This window comes from Grampus griseus (genome assembly GCF_964374135.1).
Source record: "Grampus griseus genome assembly, chromosome: 5".
Lineage (NCBI taxonomy): Eukaryota > Metazoa > Chordata > Mammalia > Artiodactyla > Delphinidae > Grampus > Grampus griseus.
The window spans coordinates 6,498,091-6,522,770 of NC_138998.1; the positions used below are offsets into that span (position 1 = coordinate 6,498,091).

A 24,680-nucleotide genomic window follows, 5' to 3' on the forward strand; every position below is an offset into this window, starting at 1 on the left:
ATGTGCCTTTTTCCGATTTTGAGTGCTCTCTACACATATGTTAGATTAATCTTGTTGATCGTGTTTGCAGGGCTTCTGTCCTTACTGACAGTTTTGTCTGCTTGATCTATGAATGAATCAGAGATGTTTCTTCCAGACTTCAACTGCTGGTTGGTTTGAAGTGATTATTTCTCTTTGCAGTTCTGTTAATTCTCCCTCTTCATATATGTTTGCATGTATGTATGTATAGATATACGTGGTCATATGCATGTCATGTATATATGTCTATATATTTGAAATATACTCATGAACTGTTTTGTTTCTTTTTGTTGTTGTAGTTGTTGTTTTATTTTTGCGGTACGCGGGCATCTCACTGTTGTGGCCTCTCCCGTTGCGGAGCACAGGCTCCGGATGCGCAGGCTCAACGGCCATGGCTCACGGGCCCAGCCGCTCCGTGGCATGTGGGATCTTCCCGGACCGGGGCACGAACCCGTGTCCCCTGCATCGGCAGGCGGACTCTCAACCACTGTGCCACCAGGGAAGCCTATGAACTGTTTTATTTTCCCAGTGAATTTAATTTTTTTAATCACAAAATGACCCTCACTATCTCTCACAATGCTTTTTTGCCTTAAAATGATGCCTCACAAAGTGAGTAGGGCCACTGGCCTTTGAAGTAGGTATACTCTCAACATGTTACATGCTGGGAAAGGCCAGGCGAAGGCAAGGAGAACTCTCTCCCACCTTCCTCCTCAGATTACATGGTGGCTTTCTGTCCCTTCCACTATCATGTTTGGTTTTTCTTTCTTTCTTTTTTTTCCTTCTGTAACAATGCATTTATTTTTACAATTAAAATTTTTTCAATTTTTAGATGTTCAAATCTAATTTATTCCTCAGGTATGAATCCCACTAAGCATGTTCCATATAGCATTCCCATCAACTTTAGCTAAAAAGAAGCACAGCAATGTCAAGTATCTCGTCTATAAAAGATGCTTCTCCAAATATTATATGTTACTTACTAAACAGTTTTGGTTGAGTTCTTGTTTTCATAACTTTTTACTTGTTGTGATTGGAGGTGAGTGAGAATATTTTCAGTCATTTGACCAAGAAGCCTTCAAATTCCAAGATTCCCCAAGATTAACACTGTGAACTATTTATTTTGGGGTTGAGGCTTATACCCAATATGCCCCAAACTTGATAGACTGCTAATAGTGATGTGATAAGAAAGCATCTTAGGCTGCATCCAAGTTCACTGGCAAAGAGTTTCCAGATTAATTAGTGATGTCTCCCTTGGACGTGGGAGAGACAGTGGTGGCACCAATGCTAAATGCTTAGTACTTCATTCAAAATCCTCTTCTCTCCCCCTTTTATGTCATTTCTTGAATGTCAAACTTTGGTCATGCCCAAGATTTGTCTGAGGTCAAGCCTGTGGACAGAAATGCAACCTTCAAAACATCCTGTAACTGTGAAATGCCTTTAGGATTAAGAGATGTTTTTGCCCACACGGCAGATTACATTCAAGGCCAAATTCTTTCCCCTCCTGTATCCATGCTCTGCCATGTGATTTTGCAGTTCTTCCTATAAAAGGAGTAGGGTACATTTCCCCACCCCTTTACTCTTGAGTTTGACCATGTGATTAGCTTTAGAGGACAAAATGAGGCAGGTGTGATGGGGTACCAGTTCCGAGCTTAGGCTTCAAGAAAGTGTATTTCTTCTTGCTTTCTGCTGCTTCTGCCGCCATAATAGGGACATATTCTGCCCCAAGGGAAGGTGAAGAAACCCAATGGTCCTAGAAGGAGGATGAGAAATATGCAAGCCCAGCCTGAAGGAGACTAGCTGGGATTAGCCACCTCCCAGGCAACACACAAGATGAGTGAGCTATGATAATAAAAGATTACAGTTTTAAGACTCTGAATTTTGAGTGGGTTTGTTACACAGCAATAACTAACCAATACAGCTCAAATTGAGTTCCAACCACTGAGATCCTGGACATGTACAATCTGTTCGAAGTCTACCTTTGGCACTCCTCAGATAATAAAGCTTCTAGGGCAAATCACAGTCCTCTATGATGCCCTCAAAGAGCTTACCTGGGTTTGCCTCAAGCCCCGAAGCACCTTTACAGGAAGGACTGTTGCTCCCTCCATTCTGTTGCTCAAGGGAAGCTGAGTTTGAATTGAAGGTAACTGTCCCGGCCACAGGAGGTGGATTGATAACTGCCCCCAGGAAAAGGAAAAGAAGGTATTAAATGACTTCTTTCTTAGGCAATAAGGAACCAAGTGCACATGACACCATCCCATTCCTGCCCATCACCCCAAAGAAGTCATCTTTAAAATAAAAACTATGGGACCAATGTGAGCATGATAAGAAAGACAGGGTTGGATTATAACCCATTGGATAGAATAAAGATATCCGAGTCCAAATTGATAAAATCATAAATAAATAAGTGGGGAGAAGGTGAAACTCTTCGTACAGGAGAATGCCAACAAATAAGAAGGGAATGATGGAAGTTGGCAGGGGCTGGGGGAAGCAGCCAGTATATAATAATTGATTCAGGGAAGAATCATCTGTACAGTCTAAACCCTGTGAATATAATTTTTTTAATATTTATTTTTGGCTGCACTGGGTCTTCGTTGCTGCACTCGGACTTTCTCTAGTTGTCGCAAGTGGGCGCTACTCTTTGTTGCAGTGCATGGGCTTCTCATTGCGGTGGCTTCTCTTGTTGTGCAGCACGGGCTCTAGGTGCGCGGGCTTCAGTAGTTGTGGCACGTGGGCTCAGTAGTTGTGGCGCACGGGCTTAGTTGCTCCACGGCATGTGGGATCTTCCCCGACCAGGGCTCAAACCCGCGTCCCCTGCATTGGCAGGCGGATTCTTAACCACTGCACCAGCAGGGAAGTCCCAATGAATAGAATTTTGATAAAGACAGGATAGTCTCAAAGTATCTCCCCACAAAAGTACTTTTGTTCTTTTTATTACAAAAGGAGAAATGGTAACACTGCAGTGGAGAAACCTCCTAGAGCCCACCCTAAGCCAGTGATCAAACTGCACACCAGCAATAATGGGAGAGGCCAACGTTACGTGCCTCCCGATGTGACACAGAAATTGCCATACACCACATCACTGAGATGAGGGGCGAAATGGAAAATAGCACATAGATTAGATAATAATATTGCATCAAGGTTAAAATCCCTTACTCTGATAACTATACTGCGGTTAAATAAGAAAACGTCCTTGCTCTTAAGAGATACCCACTGAAGTCAGTAAAGGGGCATGACGTCTGTAACTTTCAAATAGTTTAGAAGACAAAAAACATACATATATGCACACATATTTATGGAGCGAGGCAGAGACAGAGAAATAGGAGAAATGATGAAGCAAGTATGGCAAATGTTAACAATTAAACAAAGAACATACAGCACACAGGACTGCTTTGTCCTAGTTTCGTAACTTTTCTGCAAGTTCGAGAGTATTTCCAAACAAAACCTTTTTGTTTTGCCTTTTTTCAAAAAGGCCTTCGTAGGAAGTAGGACGTTGTGTGCTAGTGTGATTGCTGATCCGTAGCTGATGAGGTGAGACTGATGAGGGACACGGACATTCTCAGTGCAGACAGATGCCCAGAGAGCACATTCATCTTGGTGTCAAGGCAGCCACAGTGTGGTCTACGGGGGACTTTCCCCGTAGCCAAGAGAGTGATGGAGTAAGTAAACCAAGCCACGGAGAGACATGGACCCATAGCGATCCTAACTGAACAGCAGTTGGTATGTAAAGAATCAGAATATACTGATTCCCAATGTTGTGTTGGTTTCAGGCGTACAGCAAAGTGAATCAGTTATACATCTACATATACCCACTCTTTTTTAGATCCTTTTCCCATATAGGTCATTACAATAAAAAAATTTTTTAAATAAAAATAAATAAAACATAGGTGAGGAAACCATCACCCCCAGAAGAAAAAGAAAAAAACGGGGGATCAGAATATACTAAAGCACCAGGCTGTACGGCTTTCCTCCCAGCACACAAGGCTTCTGAATTGCTAAGTACCCTGGAGCGATTCTACACAAAGGGGAAGCTCTGGTGATTCAGAAGACATCTGAGTACCTTGCAAAAGTTCAGAGCCATCATTATGAATGTCATTTATCACAGTTGCATAGATGTGCAGACATGCCAATTAAGTAGGTGATTACACTTTCCTCTTCCCCCAGAGAACACACTGCAATTACAGCTGAACAGGAGAAGACAGCCTGCTTCCGACGGCGGCAGGTAATACTGACAAACCAGCTGAACTGGGTGACAATCTGAGACACAGAGATGAATCTGAAATCCCCAGAGGGTCAGAGACGTCCCGCCTTCTCCATCTTGTGTGATGACAGACAACACAATGGAAGTGGGACAGACTGGGAGGCATCTTGAGCAGGTGAGGGTCAAGGGAAGTCTTCACCCAGAGAGGAATCCTCTCCAGAAGTCCCTCCAGAAAAGAACTAAGATGACCCTGACAAATAGCTCTGGTGTCCCCGGCCCAGGTTCTTCACTCATTCCTTCCACATGCGCTCGCCTGCACATTTGCAAAGCACACTGGGGCCGTGCAGAGCAGCAGTTAGAGCTCTGGCTCTTGACACAGGGCAAGAGACAGGAATTAGACTCAGTGTGAAGCCCAGTCCCGTCACTCACGAGCTCTGCCTTTGGGCAACTGGTTGCTCCTCTCTGAGCTCTCACTTCTCATCCACATAAAGGGGATAATCACACCAACTTCTCATGGTCTGTGCTAAGGCTCAAAGACAGGAAGCAAACCTCAGGGCGAGCACTTACTGGAAGTATCAGCTATTCTCGTGGCAAAACTGGGTCTCTGACCATGCAGCAGTCACACTCATAGGAGACAGAGAGGTACAGAGAAAAGGGGGCGAGGGTAGCATGAGGTGAGTGCTGTGTGACTCAGACTGCTGCACATCAGGTCACCTGAGGAGTTTTTAAAGTCTCGATGTCCAGGCCACGTCCTTGGCCACGTCCAGGCCATGCCCTTGGCCAGTTACATCACACCCTCTTGGGACGGGCCTCAGAGATCAGTAGTATTTTTTTTTTCCTTAAAATAAATCATTTTGTTTTATTTATAGCTATTCTCAGTATCTAAACCAGTGCCATAAATACTGTAGAAAATCAGGAGATAATTGTGGGAAAGAAGGAAATTATTTTCAAACATACAGAAGCATCCACTGGCAAAAACGGATAGAAGCAATTCTTAACTATTTATTGAAACAAGAACCTCTATATGGCATATTTTACTGAGTCACCAGGAGTCAGGCTATAAATTTAGGTGGTTTCTAAACTTTTTTTTTAATTCTTCTAAATTTTTAATATATTTTCTTCCCTTCCTTGACAGCATCCCAAATAAATAAAGTTCTATAATTAATCATACCACAAATAAATAACACTATTCGAAACCAGTAGTATTTTACATCACATGGGTGATGCCACGGTGCTGCCAAGTTAAACAACTGGCGATAGGATGTTATCAAGCTTCCACGAACATTCAGAAGAAAGGAGATCCAGCCCTTACTGGAAGGCATGGGGAGAATCAGGAAAGAGTTTGTGGGAGAGATGCCATTTGAAAGTTAGGTAAGATAAAGACAGAGACAAAGTGAACAACATGGGGACAGAGAGAGAAATACAGAACACATGCCCAGGTGCTACACAGAGCACGTCCAGGAAATGCTGACACTCAGGTCTGGAGTTCTGTCCATGCACAGAAAAGCCCCAGAGCGCTACAGGTTTTGAACCAGAGAAACATGAAATTATATTCTATGACCTAAGGTGAAAAAACAGCACAATAGATGTTTCTGGTAACAAGAAGCCAAGCAAAGATGGTTTGATCCAAACCAAAATACCTCATTCCCTAAGTACTCTGCTTGGAAGGATTTAATTATATGCATCCAAACTTGGGGTCTAGATGAAAAAAAAGTTTTAATCACCTTCTCAAATGCAGTATGCTGAGTGAAAGAAGCCAGTCAGAACGCTAGGATTCCACTCATACGGCATTCTAGAAAAGGCAAAACTACAGGGACAAAAAACAAATCAGTGGTTGCCGAAGCTGGGGGTTAGAGCACTGAATGGACTACAGAAGGGGTACAAGGGAATTTTCTGGGGTGACGCAGTTGTCCTATATATTTTTTTTTCTATATTCTGATGGTAGTGGTAGTTACACAACTAACTACGTGTGTTTGTCAACATTCACAGAACCACATACTAAAAAGGTTGCCTTTCACTGTATGTATTCAATTTAAAAAATTGGGGGGTGGGGGAAAGGCGAGAATAAAATTACCCTTTGCTGGAGGCAATACTTAAGAGCCCCCGTGTGACGCATTGAACTAGATCTACTAAAAACTCGACATCAAAATTCTGCATTCTATCTTTCCCCAAGGCCACATACAAATTACTGCTTTGGCATCTCTTGCCAAACTTCTCCAAATTTTCCGAGCATCCAAGGCAGGAATTCAGACCCTCTTTCTAGGGACAGTGTGACTCCAGAAGTTACACATCTTCCTTCCTCACAAAATGCTCGCTGAGGCCACTGGCTGACCCGAGGCAATGCCAGCTGACGCCCTGACCCCACTTCACGTCCTGAGACTCACTATCCTACCATTATCCATGAGAGCAACTTGATGCCCAAACCAGACCCCACAGATTCAGAAACCAGATGGAGACATGATTCCTGGGCATATGTGGCCATTGACCGAGACTGTAAGCGTCTTCAAAAAGATCCAGCATGACTGCAGACCTGAGCCGCCTGGGCTTAAACCTCCCGTACAGCTGTGGGGCGCGGGCTGAGCAAACTCCCACAGCAGGCGCAGCAGCTGTTGTTATTTTAACTGTTTGGTTTGCACCTGCTCTCCTCACCAACAGAGATGTAGATGCAAGGTTTGCCAGAGCTTTTACTTTTTTTTTGCTGGTGCTAGTCTTCAATTCTTGATGAAAAACACAAATAAATGCAGAGTGAACTGTAACGAACACTTCCTGGTTGTTTTTTGATTTATGCAAAAAAAAATTTTTTTTTTACCTGTTTGGATTCCTAGCTGGCTGGTTCTGGAAGAAGCTGAGAGAAAATCCTGATCCCAGATGGGAGAGTTTTGACTATAAACTTCTTCTTCTAACATGGACAGAAACCTAGGCACAAGAGTAAAGGCAAGCATGAGGTCAAAACTAATGCATTACTAGAGGGACAAAAGCCCTGACCACCCACGGCAATCACATGAACACCAGCATCCCATCTTCAATTTACAAATATGCTAGTCAAGGGGCTTCTCTGGTGGCGCAGTGGTTGAGAGTCCGCCTGCCAATGCAGGGGACACGGGTTCGTGCCCCGGTCCGGGAGGATCCCACATGCCGCGGAGCGGCTGGGCCCGTGAGCCATGGCCACTGAGCCTGCGCGTCCGGAGCCTGTGCTCCGCAACAGGAGAGGCCACAACAGTGAAAGGCCTGTGTACCGCAAAAAAAAAAAAAAAAAAAGAAATATGCTAGTCAATTATGACTCAAGTGATGATTTAGTTGGGCAGCCCTGGTATATTCTAATAACAGAATGCATTTCTACAGATGTATTCTCTTTGGGCTCTGCATAGATAGATACGAGCTAGACTACACAGAGTATTACATCAGTAGAAATGGATTCCACCCAGACCCCCTCAGGGAATCTCGGAACCAGATTCCAGTCCTCCACAGAGCGGTCACTGTCACCGTCATTTCCATCACAAAAGCCGCTATAGTATTTATGGAATCCTTGCCATGTGCCTGCACTGTCCTAAGAACTTCTTTTTTTTTTTTTAATTAATCTTTATCAGAGTATAGTTGCTTTACAATGTTATGTTAGTTTCTACTGTACAGCAAAATGAATCAGCTATACATATACATATATCCCCTCTTTTTTGGATTTCCTTCCCATTTAGGTCACCACAGTGCATTAAGTAGAGTTCCCTGTGCTACACAGTATGTTCTCATTAGTTACCTATTTTATACATAATATCAATAGTGTATATGTGTCAATCCCAATCTCCCAATTCCTCCCACCAGCCCCCTTTTTCCCCCTTGGTATCCATACATTTGTTCTCTACTTCTGTGTCTCTATTTCTACTTTGCAAATAAGATCATCTATACCATTTTTCTAGATTCCATATATATGCGTTAATATACAGTATTTTGTTTTTCTCTTTCTGACTTACTTCACTCAGTATGACACTCTGTAGGTCCATCCATGACTCTACAAATGACCCAATTTCATTCCTTTTTATGGCTGAGTAATATTCCATTGGATATATGTACCACATCTCCTTTATCCATTCCTCTGTTGATGGACATTTAGGTTGCTTCCATGTCCTGGCTATTGTAAACAGCACTGCTATGAACATTGGGGTGCATGTGTCTTTTTGAATTATGGTTTTCCCTGGGTAAGAACTTCTTATTGAATCTTCACATCAACCCAGTGAGCTACGTATTTTATTTTTATTTATCACACACATACATAGCTCTTACTATAGGATAGACACTGCTCTAAGTAGTTGGTGTATATTAACTCATTTGATCTTCCTAACAACCTATGAGATAGGATCCATTATTGTACCCATTTTACAGATGGAAAAACTTAGGGCACAGAGAGGCTCAATAACTGGTACAAAGTCCCACAACCAGTAAATTGCAGGGCCAAGATCAGAACGTGTGATTAATTACTACGTTATATTTCCTGTCGTGTTATAAACAAACAGATCTCAAGTTTTGGGGGCCCACAGAAATCACCCGAATACCTTGGTAAGAGTATAGATACCCAAACCCCACCTAAGCTTACTGAATCGGAGTCTGGGAGAATGGTCTGAGCAACTGATTTTTGATAAGTACCTTGGACAGTTCTTATGTGCCCCAAAATAGAAGAACTATGATTAAAATACCAACACAAATCTATACTTCTAGTCCTGGAATGTCTTCCTGAAAGCCTCTTTTTAAGGTACATTAATTCTCATGGAGGGGTACAGAATAATGGCTAAGAGCTTGGGTTCTAAAATCCAATTACCAAACTCACCACTTATTATTTGTGTGAGCTTGGAACAAGTTCTTAACTTTCCTCTTCCTTGGTTCCACTTTTATAAAATGGAAATATCAACAGTAACTCCTGCAGAAGATGGTAGTGAGGAGTACACTAATGTCATGCTTCAAATGGTGATGACCCCTTAGGAAGTGCTCATTCATTCACTCAACAAACACTGAATGCCCACCACATGCCAGGTGCTGTGCCAGGTGCTGGAGGGTAGAGGGAACACAACCTCGTCTTGCCCTCAAGAAGTTTACACTGCAATGATGTAATAAAGTTTAGCTAGTATATACGTCTACTATCCTGTCTCTGAAATTCTGAAATCCATTTTCCCTAATCCATTTGGCAACAAAACATACGTAAGACTACTTACAGTCTTTATAAATGGATTTGCTTTGGGGGACCTGCCCCCACCCCTAAAGCTATGATAATGTATAGCCCATGTGTTATGTTACCTTTATAAAGGTGTCAAGTTACCTTAAAACTTGAACTGAGAAACAGACCAAGTATGGACAACTGATCAAGGACCTACATTAACATCATCATCATCATCATCATCACAATTACTGAAAGTGCCACTAGTCTTCTCATTAATCAAATCCGGCAAGACTTCAGAAGGTCTCGGGGTGGGAGAGGTTGCGTTTTTGGAAGTGAAGACAGGTGGGGAAAGGTCCTGAGGGTCTTCTGACTTGCTGTTCATACTCAGAAGATTTAAGAATAAGGTACCATTTGCGTGAACATCTACCTGCACTCAGTTGTGTAATTCATGGTTTACAGAAACGACATGAGTCGCCTTTTGCCAAGCAAGCCACCATTAACTTATTCTTTAAAACACTTTAGTATGTTTCTTATCTAACACAGAAAGACTGACAGCAACAGGAGGTAAAATCCTTACTAAGGTCACGTTCTGATCTTGCTGACAAGACGGAAGGTTCTCGATGCATTTCCCCCTTGTGCTAAGCAGACCCTGCCTTCATCTCACACAGCCCTCAAGATTTCCCCAACTGCCCTTTATCACAGAAGTAAATTTCCTTTCCTTTTCCAGGCTCCTTCTTTATCAGTAATTATATAATGGGAACACTTCACAAAGCCCTAAAGAGACTCACCAAAGAAGAATGTCATTAATAATTTAGGAAAATAATCATGTGTGTGTTATATTCTATATATATATATATATATATATTACACACACACACACACACACACATATATTTAGTTATTTCAATAAAATAAAGAACAGGCTCATCTAATGCTATGAGAAAATGCTTGTTTTATATACAGAGGATACAAAATTATATGTAGAATAAAAGAACGCAGTACATGGAGGAAAAAACTGAAATATCTAAAAGCACAAAAAGCATATCACAGTGGTAGGGTTATAGTGGTCTTTTGCTTCTTTGTTCCCTGTGCACCAAATTTTCATCAACATGTCCATTTATCACTTTTAGAATGAAATGCAGATACTAAAGTTTTTAAAAACAACCGTGTAAATAGGTGGATGGGGGTGGCATCGGGGAAAGGCACACGTTAAAGCCAAGCAGAAGAAGCGGCAACATACGAAGAGCAGGAAGATAAGGATGTAAGCTCTGAAGATGCATCTGAGAAGCACGGCGATCTCACCAGGTGTGAGAAGCAGTCTGCAGCCCTCCCCTTGAGCTGGTGCCCAAGATGCAAATGGCACCTCCGGCTTCAGTATGAGATTCTGCCGCCAAATCTGCAGGTATAAATCCCTAACAGCCTCAAATGTTGTCAGATTCAATGAAAAGGGATTTAAAAGGAGAAGTGGGTGGTAGTTTTACCCTACCATTAGTAACAGAGATAAAAAGAAAGCAACACTGATTTTTCAGCTGAACAGCATAAGCATGCCAGAACTATGGGCTGAATGAACATAACACTATAATTAGCAAATACCTGCAAGAAGCAAACTGAGTTTGCTATGGGGGAAAAAAATTGCTACTATGCAAGGTAATTAAAATTTCTCTTTAAGCACCACAAAAGGTGTGAGGGGGGAGGGGAGAGGGGTCCTCTTTGTCCCTTGGCTTAGAGACAGAACGACTACTATAATCTGAACACATGAAATGCTACTTATGTGGCAAATGTAATAGAGCAATAAGAAAACTGCTTTAATCTCTATGGAAAGAAGCTTAGAACAGTTAAAAGGCAGCCACTGAAATACATGAGCTTGTCCAGAGTTCATTACCCATTGAGGGGCAACATTCAAACTGCAGTTTAAGTGCTTCTGAACCTTCCTCCCTGGAGGATACCAAAGGGTCCATGTCCTGCCTCAGTCTCGTGTGCTGGTTGCCTTCAGGAAATACTGAAAATCACGTGGCTAGGACTTATGTTCAAATATTGGACGTTCAGCTAAAGCTCATTAGAATTATCCTCAAAAAGATTGTTCAGTCCATTTTCATCAGAAAACCATTTTTGTTATTGTTTGTTTTGGGCCTCACTTATTTTTTTTTTTTTTGGCCGTACACAGGCCTCTCACTGTTGTGTCCTCTCCCGTTGCGGAGCACAGGCTCCGGACGCGCAGGCTCAGCGGCCATGGCTCACGGGCCCCACCGCTCCGCGACATGTGGGATCTTCCCGGACTGGGGCACGAACCCGTGGCCCCTGCATCGGCAGGCGGACTCTCAACCACTGCGCCACCAGGGAAGCCCTGGGCCTCACTTATTTTTAAAACTTAAAACTATCATCTTTCCTGAGATACAAATTGGGTAAACCAGAAATAGTAATAATAAAAAAAATCCAGTTTCTCAGATAAAACAGGATTTCATCAATCTTTGCTCAAAGACTATAATGGCTCCTCTCTGAAACTCTGCTGTCTCGCAGTTCTCCATGGCAGAACTCTATCAGACCTAGAATGCCTTTTCAAATGATACCTTCTACCCCTGCAGACCGGTGCTTCCAGGCAGAATGAACTGCCTCCTTCCTGTCTTGCTGTCACTGCTCCATGACAAGCCATCACCTGCACCCCCAGCCTCTCACCAGCACCCAGCCTCTTAGCTTAAATTCTGGGTTCTTCGCACTGAAAATTCATTTCCAAGGCCAATGGTGTGGCACTGCAACTTCCTATCCCTTTGACACGTTGCGTGTATTTGAAAAACATTTAAATGATTATTCACATGTTGGAGTTCTGGCAGGTGTAAGAAGCAAAGGTGCACAAGAGCATGCACATTCCACAAGAAACTGAGTACACAGGAACAAGGATCATTCTGAAGGAGGCCTCTCTATTCCCGGCCGGCCCCGCTCTGGGGGTCTAGTTCACTCTAGCTGAGATGGGACTGATCCGCCAATCTTAGCAAGGGCTGGATGGGACTTCCCTGGAGGTCTAGTGGTTAAGACTCCGTGCTTCCAACGCAAGGGGCGCGGGTTCAATCCCTGGTCGGGGAACTAAGATCCCACATGCCGCATGGTGGGCCAAAAAATTAAAAAAAGGAAATGGCTGGAGACGTGGGACGGAAGAAACAGCCACCTGACTTCTCCTGCACCACTTCTGGGAAGATGGAAATGGCTTCTGCACCACCTTTCCCACCCCCCACTAGCATCCTGGCAGCTGAATATACAAAACAAAGCATTCCCCCCCCAACCACCCCCACCCCCCAGCCCCATGAGACTCAGGTGGAATGAGGCGAGGCTAAGGGACCAGTCGTACAGAGTCAAGCTCATCTCAGATGGGCTGGAAAGTACCCATGGAGGCTCCCAGAGGGAGCTGAGAAAGATGGGGTCCCTCTTTCCTACCCCTCCTGATTTGTCACTGAGGCAGGCTTTGCTGTGTATCCATCAGTCTTAAGCCCTTGCATCAAAGACCCACAAGAGCACTCCCTTACTTTGGGAAATGCGTGAGGATTAGAGTCCGTTTCTCCAGTGGCAGTTTGTCTTTTTCCTGCCTCGCCTGTTCCAGGAGCTGTCGTCTCATCACGGTGAAGACAGAGCGGAGCAAGGTTCTCCCGAACACCTGGGCAGTCTCGTACCGAGGCAGACTGTCACAGAACTGGGGCACGTTGCAGTAACACAGCCACCTGCAACCAGAGGAGAGCACACCATCAGTATCCCTTAAGCCCCAGACCATGTGGAACACCCAAGGACGGCTACTCTGTATCATCAACCTCAGCAGGAGAAGCCAGGTCTGCAGTGACGAGCAGAAGTATCACCACCAGCTAGTAAAACGTGGGAATTCGGTGAGCTCACCCTGCCATAGCCACGTGGGTCCAATTCTACTAGAATCATTCCATTCTGCAGCGTCCTTTAAATAGGAGGAGGAATGAAAGGGGAAACCGAGGAAGTCCCTTTTGCAGAAGAATCAGAAGTCCCCCATCTAATCCTCTAAGTAAAATTTAAGGCTTCTTTAAAATGCCTACGCAGCATTCACATACCTCCACAGCTTTGGTGGGAAGATAAAGATCTTCAAGACTGTTCAAAACTCAGTCAAAACGCAGGAAGTAATGAGCTTCCACCATCTGTTGCTTAGGTACGTTTTCAATGACTCAGACTCAAAGTCAAAAATGCATTTCAGCGTTGCACAGGGCTGGAGGAGTTCCCAGAGGGAAACCAGGGCTTTCCTGACACCTGATCACAGTTCTGGGGCGCACGGGCTATGCAGAGCATATGATTTAGAAAGCTCGTTGAGCCAAGAGAAGCTAAAACATGAGCGTCCACCCACAATGGACCCACCTTCTCCAGGGTCACCCGGAGATGCAAGCCCTGAAATTCCCAGCAACATGGGGCGCAGAGGGCAGCAGAGACCAGGGTCAAGGGTCGAGGCTTCACTGCCCAGCTCCCGCTCCTTGGTAGCAGACCCAAACATCCTCTTCCAGGACAGGACTGCTTTCCCCAAATAAAACCCTCTCCTCCCTGTGTGCCTTCCTGATCTTGTTTAAGACGGGGGGCCGTGCTCCAATGCACCCAAACTGCTGAAGGACACCCCAGTGAACTGTCAGCCCCTCCATAAAGAGTGGAACAATATTCACTTACTCATGCTTCTTGACTTATTTTTTATCTTATTCTGTATTACTTCTTAGTTCTGTGTATGGGGTGGGACTGTTTCACATTTGGGGAAGAAACCTTTCATTAGTGTTAGTTCATCTACCTAGATTCAAAATTAACCTTAAAACCCTGCTGCTATTTCTGTCCTCCTCTCAACCTTTCTGTCCTAATAATTCACACCCAAATGTCATTTTATGACACAATACCCAGATGGGCATCTTAAGGGCTGCACTGGATCTTGTCAAGTCGGGAACAGCGACCTTGGGAGCAGAAGGAGCTAGGAGGTTAATTGATTTTTTAATCCATAAGGCACTTCACATAGAAATGCATCACCTTCGAAGCCAATCTTTGCTGGAAGTTAGCCTGTGGCCACTAAATGAAGTTAAAATATTTGGAGTTGAAGGGAGGCCAGCTCCCAGGGAACTAATTATGAAACTACAAATGTAATCACAAACCATAATCATCAGTTCAATTTCATGAGACTTAGGCTATCGTAAGATTGTTTGTAAATGTTAATAATATTAGAAGTATGTCCAATCTGCTGCAATGGAAGATATATAAGGATTTAAGGATTTAGACCAGTACTGTCCAGTAAAGCCTCTATGATGATGAGACTGTTGTATACCTGTGCTGATACAGTAGCCACCAGCCACGTGTAACTACTCAGCACTTGTACAAATGAAGAGCTTAATGTTTTTTCTTTCTTCTTCTTTTTTTATTGAAGTACAGTTAGGTTACAATATTATATTAGTTTCAGATGCACAGCAAAGTGATTCAGTTTTATATATACACATATGTGTATATACATACATGTGAATATATAATTCTTTTTCAGATTCTTTTCCCTTATAGGTTATTACAAAATACTGAATATAGTTCCCCGTGCTACAGAGTAGGACTTTGTTATTTATCTGTTTTATATATAGTAGTGTGTATATGTTAATCCCAAACTCCTAATTTATCCCTCCCACTCCTTTCGCCTTTGGTAACCATAAGTTTGTTTTCTTGAAGAGCTTAATTTTTTTTTCATAAATTTATTTATTTATTTAAGTTTTGGCTGTGTTGGGTCTTCGTTGCTGTGTGCGGGCTTTCTCTAGTTGTGGCGAGAGGGGGCTACTCTTTGTTGTGGTGCGCAGGCTTCTCATTGCAGTGGCTTCTCTTGTTGCGGAGCATGGGCTCTAGGCACGCAGGCTTTAATAGTTGTGGCACACAGGCTCAGTAGTTGTGGTTTGCGGGCTCTAGAGCGCAGGCTCAGTAGTTGTGGCGCATGGGCTTAGTTGCTCCACGGCATGTGGGATCTTCCCAGACCAGGGCTCAAACCCTGTGTTCCCTGAATTGGTAGGAGGATTATTAACCACTGCGCCACCAGGGAAGTCCCAAAGAGCTTCATTTTTAATGTTACTTAATTTTAATCAACTTAACATTTACTTTCAACCAACAAGGGCCTACTGTAGAGCACAGGGAACTAGCCTATGATAAACCATAATGGAAAAGAATCTGAAAAAGAATAAATTTATATATATCAATATATCTGAATCACTCTGCTGTACACCTGAAACTAACACACCATTGTAAATCAACTATACTGAAATTTAAAAATACATAAAGGAAAAAATAAAATAAATAAAATTTCCTTTCAAATGGAAATGCTGTGAAATATTTTTCCATTAAACAAAACTTTACTGTTTTGGTAGAACCCCATTTATCTTTAACCACTTAAAATTTAGTGAATGAATTAAAATGTGCTTTAAGTATAAAACACACACTGGATTTGGAAGACTCAGTACCAAAAATACAAAAGTAAAATACATCATTAATAATTGTTCATATTGATTCCATGGTGAAGTGATAATATTTTTATATACTGGGTGAATAAAACACTATTAAAATTAATGTCCTGTGTTTATTTTTTTAATGTAGCTACAAGGAAATGTTAAATCACATATGCGGCTCACTTTTGTGGATCATATTATATCCTATTTGGCAGTGCTGATTTTGTGTCTAAAGGAGCATATCCATCTATAGGGGTCACAGATGTCAGAGACCCTACTTAAAGACAGATGCTCTTTCTGCTATGGCAATGATAGGTTATAAATACTATCATAAATTCATAAATTCATGTCCCAAAGTGCTTAATAGGTCATTCACTCTCCCCAGAGTAGAGGAAGGCAGCATAGATTATTATCTAGTAAAAATTTTCAAATAATAGGTTGCCATTCATTTCCTCTGAGAATCATTTTTATAGACCTCAGTTTACACTTTGTAGTTTAGTTTTGTTTTTACTTGCAAGACTAATCTTATTTTATAAATCTGTAAGGGCACAGTATGAAAAGACAGAAGATGAGCCAGCGTGTGGTGTTTCGGGGACTGCTCTAGTAAATGACACAGTCCAGGCGTGTGGTGAGACAGAAAGAAGGAAACGGGAATGAATGTGTGCCTTGTCACTGCTCACACGCTCCCCCAAAGACTAACCTGGAGGAGAAGATTATACCTAAACGACTGGTTTCAGGTCTTCTCCAAAGAAGTGAAAGGACAGCTCAGGGATCTTTGTATGCCTAACGGTGACGGCATGGGCGTGCAATTGACTGATGGTTCAAACAACTGTCTCTGACTTCTTAACGGCATCGTGGTGATTTGCAACCACTTTGCTTTCTTTAAAACGTGAACAGAATTGGAGAACTTGACTGCAGAAGACCATGTCATCCTACCTACTTGCTGGACTGAAAATCCTAAGGTTTTCAGCAATTAAGTGACCTCTCCCAGTTCTCCCAAACTAAAGGCTAGTTACTTTTAGAAACCACACTAGAAGCTAGGCCTCCCGAGCGCCACTCCACTGTTCTTGCCACGCTCTGTGATAAATACTGCCCTAGATTTACACACCTAATTATGAATGCCCAGGGAGCATGGTGACAGGCTATAACCTCATACAGCAGTAGTTATATACAACTGTTTCACCAAAATCAATTTAGTTATATCTAACTTGCTCAGTATTCTTACAATGCATCTCCCCAGTATAGGCATGACCTCTAATTTTGAGGTCTGCACAACTGAAAATCTAAGGCTAATTATTTGCCACTTTCCTTTAGCATATTCTGTTGGTCAGATGTAAGAAGTCGTATTCCTTTGACACTTTATTTTCCAGTTATTTCCTCGTGAAATTATATTAGCACACCATCATGGAATTCAAGGAATTTCAAAATATGTGTCCAGATTTTTTTCCAACACCAGTGATTTCTGGGGGACATATAAAGGTATATTAAATATATACTTAGATAAATTATTATGGTTAAGTATATTAACATTAATATACCAGATATTTTTAACATATAAAATATTTACGTTTTTCCTTAAGTCAGAACAGAGAGGATAAGTAATTTAAGCAGTTCTACTGTTCAGTCTGCATTTAATTTTTTATTGGCTAGATCCTCACAGGTTAGCTTTGTGAGGAACATAATCGTTTTCTGAGTCTATTCTCTTCCACAGAGAATCCTGTTTCTCCCCATCTTCATGCTGATGTGCACTCCACGAGTTTTCCGCCCCTCGGTCCTAATGGCTACAACTGCTGTAAATTACATGCTGAACCAACAGTCCAGCTCCTGAGGTTCACTGACACGCCACGTGGTGCCTGCAGCTGTAACAGGACCTATTTTGGAGAAGATGGTATCAGTGAGACACCATGCCGCAGCGGCGTGTGGTTTTTTAAATTCCCACGTGGTCGAAACAAGTCTCGCTTGTGATAATGTTCACAGGTTGTTCCTCTCTGCTTCCCTTTCTTCCTCAACACGGCGGTGGTGGGGAAGCCCGGGGGTGGGGGGGGGGGAGGAGGGGTAGACGGGAGGTATATCTACCTTCATTCCCTTATTTATTATTTACAGAGGCTCCTGATCTCCGTCCAGCCTAGAAATCGGCAGGTTGCAGGACAGGCTCACTCAAGCCCCTCGCCGCTTCCCTTCCCCACATCGGACTCCACCCTTCCGCCCTCGGCTGGGGCGAGGAGGCGGGGCCAGCCAGGACCCTGCGGCTGTCTCTCGGAGCCCTTTCTAAAGTGACCCTCAAATCGCTACCCTCTCATCCCACTGCACACACTCCAGCTGAAGAGTCGCGCGCTGGCAGTGACTTGAGTTTTGGAGGGCGTGGGTTGGGGGGAAAGCATGAGTAGCATCTTCCCAGCGCCTGTGCTGTGCGCCAGACGCCAGGCACGGGCCACCTGAGGGGACACACAGCAGCCGTGGGACCGGGCAGAGGAAGAAACAGAAGGTCCAGGAGACGAGGTGAGAGCTCTAACACACACACAGAACTGGGGAGGGATGGAGCCATGGTTCAAGCCCATCGCTCATTCCAGAACTCGACTTCTATTTTTTACGACTCCTTGAGTCTTCATAAGTGCCGCCCATTTCTTGGTAATTCCCAAGTGCTACACAGTATTTTTATTCTGTTTTCTAAAATACAGCATTAACTCCCGTGCTGCTTCACAATTAATTCTCCTTCTTGATGAAACAATTTTTCCTCTCTTAAGGGCGGCAAATATTGGGAATTCCCTGGCGGTCCAGTGGTTAGAAATCCGTGCTGCCACTGCAGGGGTCACGGGTTCAATCCCTGTTCAGGGAACTAAGATCCCACAAGTTGGCACGACCAAAGGAAAAAAACACAAAGACAGACAAAAAATGACAAAAACAAACAAAAAGAGAGGCAAATATTTTCAGGGGTTTGGCTTTGACAGATATCCAGCTTTGTCAGTCGTTCACAGATGGAGTTAAAAGACACATATTTTTGAGAGTTCTATTATCTCAACTCATAAACAGGAGTAACGATGCTATAGGAACTACTGTTAATATAAAACTCTGAAATGAAGGTGTGAAAATGAAGACATAATTTAAAAAGTTGATTTTGAAGAAATCTGTAAATTTTACAATTATTAAGATAAAATACTTTATAACTCAAATTGTATATATTGTAAAAGGGGAGAAAAGAGGGAAAGGGGGTTTTACTCATGAAATCAGGTCAGTGATCAGAGAGAAAAGCTTATCTTCAACTACACCCATTCCTCTTTGTCATCCGCTGTTACAGAAAATAACCTGGGTACAAGTGGTCTTTACAAGCTGTCGAAAAACACTGCCTATTTTAAATCGGGGTTGGGGTGGGGGGGGACCCTGAAGCAAGCTTGATGTGCCTATAAAATATAAATGGGAAAAGTTATAAAAAGGGTGAACAGAATGGATAATACAAGTCACTGTCTTACTTAAATAAAAATAAATGTAAGTCATTCTGTTTTGTAGGGCCCATGTTTATGACTCTTAAGTCAATTCTATTATTCTGCAAGTCATAAGTAATAAAAATAAATTCCCACTTTAGAAAAATGTGTAATTCTTGGATGTGTAATCCAGGAATATGTTTGATGTCCACCAATAGGGACATGATTAGGTAAATTACAGTACATCGATTCAACAGACTATAATACAACCAGTAAAACGTCTGAATGGGGGACAAAAAGGATGCAAATTTTGTATTTTCTTTCATTCTGACAAACGTAAAATATCTATTTAAAGGGACAGTGACTGTAAGACAATATGTATAACGATACTATTTATACCATGCCGCTGGGACTACAGTGATCTTTCCTTCTTTAAAAAAAAATTTTAACACTATTATATTCACGGTCATTGCTTATTTTTTTTAATGATGTCTCTATATAATAATTACAGAGTCAGTATAATTATGTAGATCAACAGTGCTCGATAGAAATACCATGCAAGCCACACATGTAAATGTAAGCCACCCGTTTAAATTTCCCAGTAAGTCACATTAAAAAAGTAAAAAGAAACGGGTGAAATTAACTTTAATATATTCTATTTAATTCAATATTTCCAAAATATTACCATTTCAACCCGTAATCAATATAAAAATCTATTAAACTATTAATGAAATAGTTGACATTCTTTTTTTCTTTTTTTGTACCGTCTTAGAAATCTCCATTCATGCCAGCCACACTTCAAGGGCTCAGTGACCACATGTGGCTGGCAACTATCTTATTAAAGAGTTCAGGTCTAGATGATTTGGATCCCTCACCCTCCAAAACATCACGCTATGAATGAAGAGTAGGAATCTGGGGAGTTAAATTCGACGTTCTCTCTAACTGATGGAGTCCCGTGATAACTGGGCAACCCTCTGCTTGCAGAGGCAAGTAGCAATGTTACGTCTGCAACGTACTTTATGGGCCAAAGAAGAAGAACTGCCCGTCTGCTTACCTTGTATAGTTCTCCTTGTATCCAGAAATATCATCGTTGGGGGATCGCAGTCTTCGTTGAGATGGAGCCTCCAGATGCCAATAGTTGATGCGGTTCAGGAACATTTTTGCCAACTCAACTATTGTTTGCCTTTCTTTGGATGGCAGGTGACTAAATTTGTACTGTACAAAGTTATTCACACCCTTAAAAGGAGGAAAGGCAATTTATTCACGCAGCTGTGCAATCCTGAACACTCACATAGTCAGCCCCGTTGGTGGTCATTAGCAAAAGAAAAGACATTTCTCTATTCACAAAAACCTCTTCCTTTTCCCTCTTAGAAAACAGGAATGCCCAGAAGGAATCATGCCCCAGATCACAGTCTATGAAAAGTGACAAGACACAGAGGCTGTGAGTTGCAATTCTATGCCTGCTGCAATCGTGACGTGCTAAAGAAAAATTCAAAATCACGGACCGAAAAAGTCAAAACCCCATAAACAATAAAATATGGCTCTTTTGCAGCATAACTCTTGCTGTACTGTCAACACAGTAGCTCACATATAATGAGATTCTTGGATAAATATAATGTTTTTACATTCATAAAATTTTAATTTTTGAACTAAACCACTAGAATTTGAACTTTTACTATCCTCTTTCGGTTTTAGTAAACCTACCAAAAGAAAATTCTTATTCAAAATTATGACCTTTTAAAATAATAATCTGTGGATTTGTGGATTAAATTTAATCTTTCTTCAGAACACTCCCATCTAATTTAATTTCAAATAAAGGAACAATGAATTCTTATTTCGTAGGGATTGGAGACAACGTTTTTTCTATGAAAAACTAACTGATAAAATACATTTATTTGTTTCTGATATCATGTCTTCTGTAATTATTCTCATCAAGAAATTCAGTCCAGAGTATCTGAGATTTACTTAGGCGAACAATGATGGGCCAAAAAATTGATACTGATGAGAAATCCTGACAACACCTAATAGAAAAGGTCTATACATATCAACAGATTCCCCAAGTAAATCTCGGCTTCTTTACAGGAATCTTAATGTACCAGGAAGCCAATTTCTGCAAACAAAATCTCATTTCTTTTCTGTGCTTGCTTTTTAGTTGACTTACAATGTTTTTCACATTGCTCCTGAATTCCCTCGCCTCAATAGACTTTTCAACAGTGCAAACAGAGGGACAAAGACTTAATTTTAAAACATCAACACTGGGGCTTCCCTGGAGGCACAGTGGTTGAGAGTCCGCCTGCCGATGCAAGGGACACGGGTTCGTGCCCCGGTCCGGGAAGATCCCACATGCCGCGGAGCGGCTGGGCCCGTGAGCCATGGCCGCTGAGCCTGCGCGTCCGGAGCCTGTGCTCCGCAACGGGAGAGGCCACAACAGTGAGAGGCCCGTGAACCGCAAAAACAAACAAACAAAAATCAACACCAAGAAACAGCCCATTTCATGTGTTCTGACGAACTACATGCTCTATTAATTTTTTTCTTTCCCAAACACACAGTGAATTCTGAGCGTTCAGCAACCCTAAGAGACACAAGCTAGATCATTTATTACATTAAGTATTCACTTCCGATCCAAAGGGCCCAAGACAATTCCTACCGACTTGAACATCTCTAAGCCATCAATGAGGATGAAAATGAGAACGTTTGTTCAGCCTTAAAGCACTAAAAAAGGGGCTTCTCTTGTATCTCTTTACCTGTTCAATGCTAGGTTTCTCAAATGGGGGTTTCTTCTCCAAAGAGCCTTCAACCACAGGTTTTCCTCTTTGTAAAATAGACTTTCTCAAGAGCTGTAAGGAAATCATTTAAAAAAAATCAGTCAGTGTCACACACGCACACACACACACATACACACACACACACACACACACACACACACACACACACAGACACTATGGACTCTCCAAGCTTACAATCTTGCTGGGGAAAAAGGCCACATTAATCTAGAAAAATGGTACAGATAAACTGGTTTGCAAGGCAGAAATAGAGACACAGATGTAGAGAACAAACTTATGGACACCAAGGGGGGAAAAGGGGGATGGAATGAATTGGGAGATTGGGATTAACATATATACACTAATATGTATAAAACAGATTACTAATGAGAACTACTAATGAGAACTTGCTATATAGCCCAGGGAACTCTACTTCACTTCACTGTACGGTGGAAATTAACACAACATTGTAAAACAACTACACCTCAATTGAAAAAGAAAAAAGATTACAAATATTTTCTCCCATTCTGTTGTTTGCCTTTTAGCTTTATTTATGGTCTCTATAATTTTTTTTTATTTTAATTTACTTAATGTGTCAACTCTTCCTGTTTTTGTTTATCAGAATTTAGGTCTTAACGATACTTCTAAATAATATTAATAATGTTGTCTTGCTTAATACTAATAATATCATAAAAGTATTACAAAACCTTAAAAAAAAAAAGAGGCCACATAATGGAGCTGGGCCAGGCCATACCATGCTGTCTTCCCACATACAAAAGGAAAAAAAAAAAAAAAAAAGGTTGGCAGAAGAGAAATTCCAAATAAGTTGCAAAGGCAGTAAGTGCAGTATAAAGCCCAGAGGATGAGAGCTCAGAAGTCTGCCTTACCGAGGGAAGATGTCACACAAGAGGAAGGGTATAAACTGAGTCTGGAAGGGAGGACAAACATGAAACACAAGAGGACGGAAAAGCATTTGCAGGAAGGTGAGGTAGGAGGTCAGCCTTGGAGGGAATTTAAGGGCTCAGTACAGTTGAGGCTGCATCAGTTGGAGGTTAGAAGCCCCATTTAAACTTTGATGTTATTTTTTTCCTAAGATATTTAATCAGCCAAGATGTGGATTAAAGGTAATACGTACGAGTAACAAATTTAGCATTCTTTTTTGTTTGTTTGTTTTTGTCTTTTTGTTTTTGGCGGTGCCTTCGGCATGCACATGCAGGCTGCAATCGTGACGTGCTAAAGAAAAATCTTAGTTCCCTGACCAGGGATTAAATCCACGCCCCCTGCAGTGGAATGAATTCCACTGGACCACCAGGGAATTCATTTTAACATCTTATTTTGAGACATTTTAAGCTTAGGCTTTTCTCTGAAATACACAGTACCTCACACCCCACACACACACACACACACACACACACACACACACACACACACACACACACACACACACACACACACACACACACACACACACACACACACACACACAGCCTTCAAAGGGAAGCTACCATATTCTATTTATCTTAATTACATGTTAGTAAATCCTTAGATCAACAACATGGGTGACTACCAGGTAACGCAATTTGCCTTCACGCCCATGGCCAGAGCTGGGAGAAGCTAAACACTTCGTGTTCTGGGCAGCCGGGAGCACACAGCCGCGCCACACCTTTCCTGCTCACTCGCCCTTCCCCACTCTGTTCGTGCCTTCTGCTGACCCAGAGGCTGGTGGACACTGCACCCTCTGCACACGCCCACCCAGGCCGCTGCAGATGTGCTCATGCTCTGGATGGCCTGATTTAAACCCCTGAAAGGCCGAGGTCCACTGTGTGCGCAAGGGCTGTGTGTGACGGCTGTGTGTCGCACGCATAATCCAGGGCCCAGGCTCTTCCGGAAGGAATTCCGTAGGGCTCTCAATTGGCAACTTTCACTGTTGAGGTCTTTTTTCATTTCCTCTCCATCCACAGAATGCGGGCCAAGTGTTCTGGCATCTCAACGCCCATAAAACAAAAAACGTCGCTCTTAATCCCTGCCATTGGAATTTAAAGCCCTCAAAGAGCAAATATCAGAGAGTAAAAAGAACGCGGAACCACTCGTTAAGACCTAGTTTGAAAATAAATTTGATCTTGAAATTCTTTACCTTCAACCTTTGCTTGAACCTTCAGTAACCTTTACACATGGGCCAGTTATGATATACGACCATGCATTCATTCATTCACTCATTTATTTATTACATATTTATTTATTTATTACACATTTATTTACATCTTTCTCTCCTTTCTCCACTGATTGCCTTTTCAATAGAAACAAAACATGGCAAACTTTCTCCCAGGAGTTAGTGGAAATAGACGAACCCCCAAGGTTGAAGAACACCCTGTGTGCCCCCTGAGCCGGGTCTTACAAGGGCCTCACTTCCTTCTAGAGGTGCCAAATAAATTACTCACATGTAGTATTTGCTGATCTTATCAATGTATCATGCCCATCTTTACAAAAATAAAGGTGCCATGATGATAAGTTGTTGTATGTGTTTCTAAGGATATAAAAAGACTGATTATCAGATTTAGATACAAATAATTCTGGCTGCCTACATTTTTGTCCAGTTAAAGTAAGACCATTTGGGAACTTGACCCACTGAGGGTTTCAGTTTGGAGGTAGACGGATGAACTGGGGAGGTGTCGAATCTCCGCTTCTTCATCTACAAAAGGA

General features: G+C 42.2%; 1 protein-coding gene across 2 annotated transcripts in view; it reads right to left on the reverse strand.

The window, feature by feature from the left end:
- The window catches only part of KAT2B (lysine acetyltransferase 2B), a 102,624-nt gene that overhangs the window by 26,374 nt on the left and 51,570 nt on the right, over positions 1-24,680 (reverse strand). For both annotated transcript variants that reach the window (XM_082654324.1, XM_082654325.1), the window contains exons 4-8: positions 21,963-22,055; positions 20,273-20,454; positions 12,872-13,063; positions 7,023-7,129; positions 2,064-2,189 (exon numbers count right to left, since the gene is read on the reverse strand). In XM_082654324.1, the coding sequence (XP_082510450.1) occupies positions 2,064-2,189; positions 7,023-7,129; positions 12,872-13,063; positions 20,273-20,454; positions 21,963-22,055 (700 nt within the window). The remainder of the gene's footprint in view (positions 1-2,063; positions 2,190-7,022; positions 7,130-12,871; positions 13,064-20,272; positions 20,455-21,962; positions 22,056-24,680) is intronic.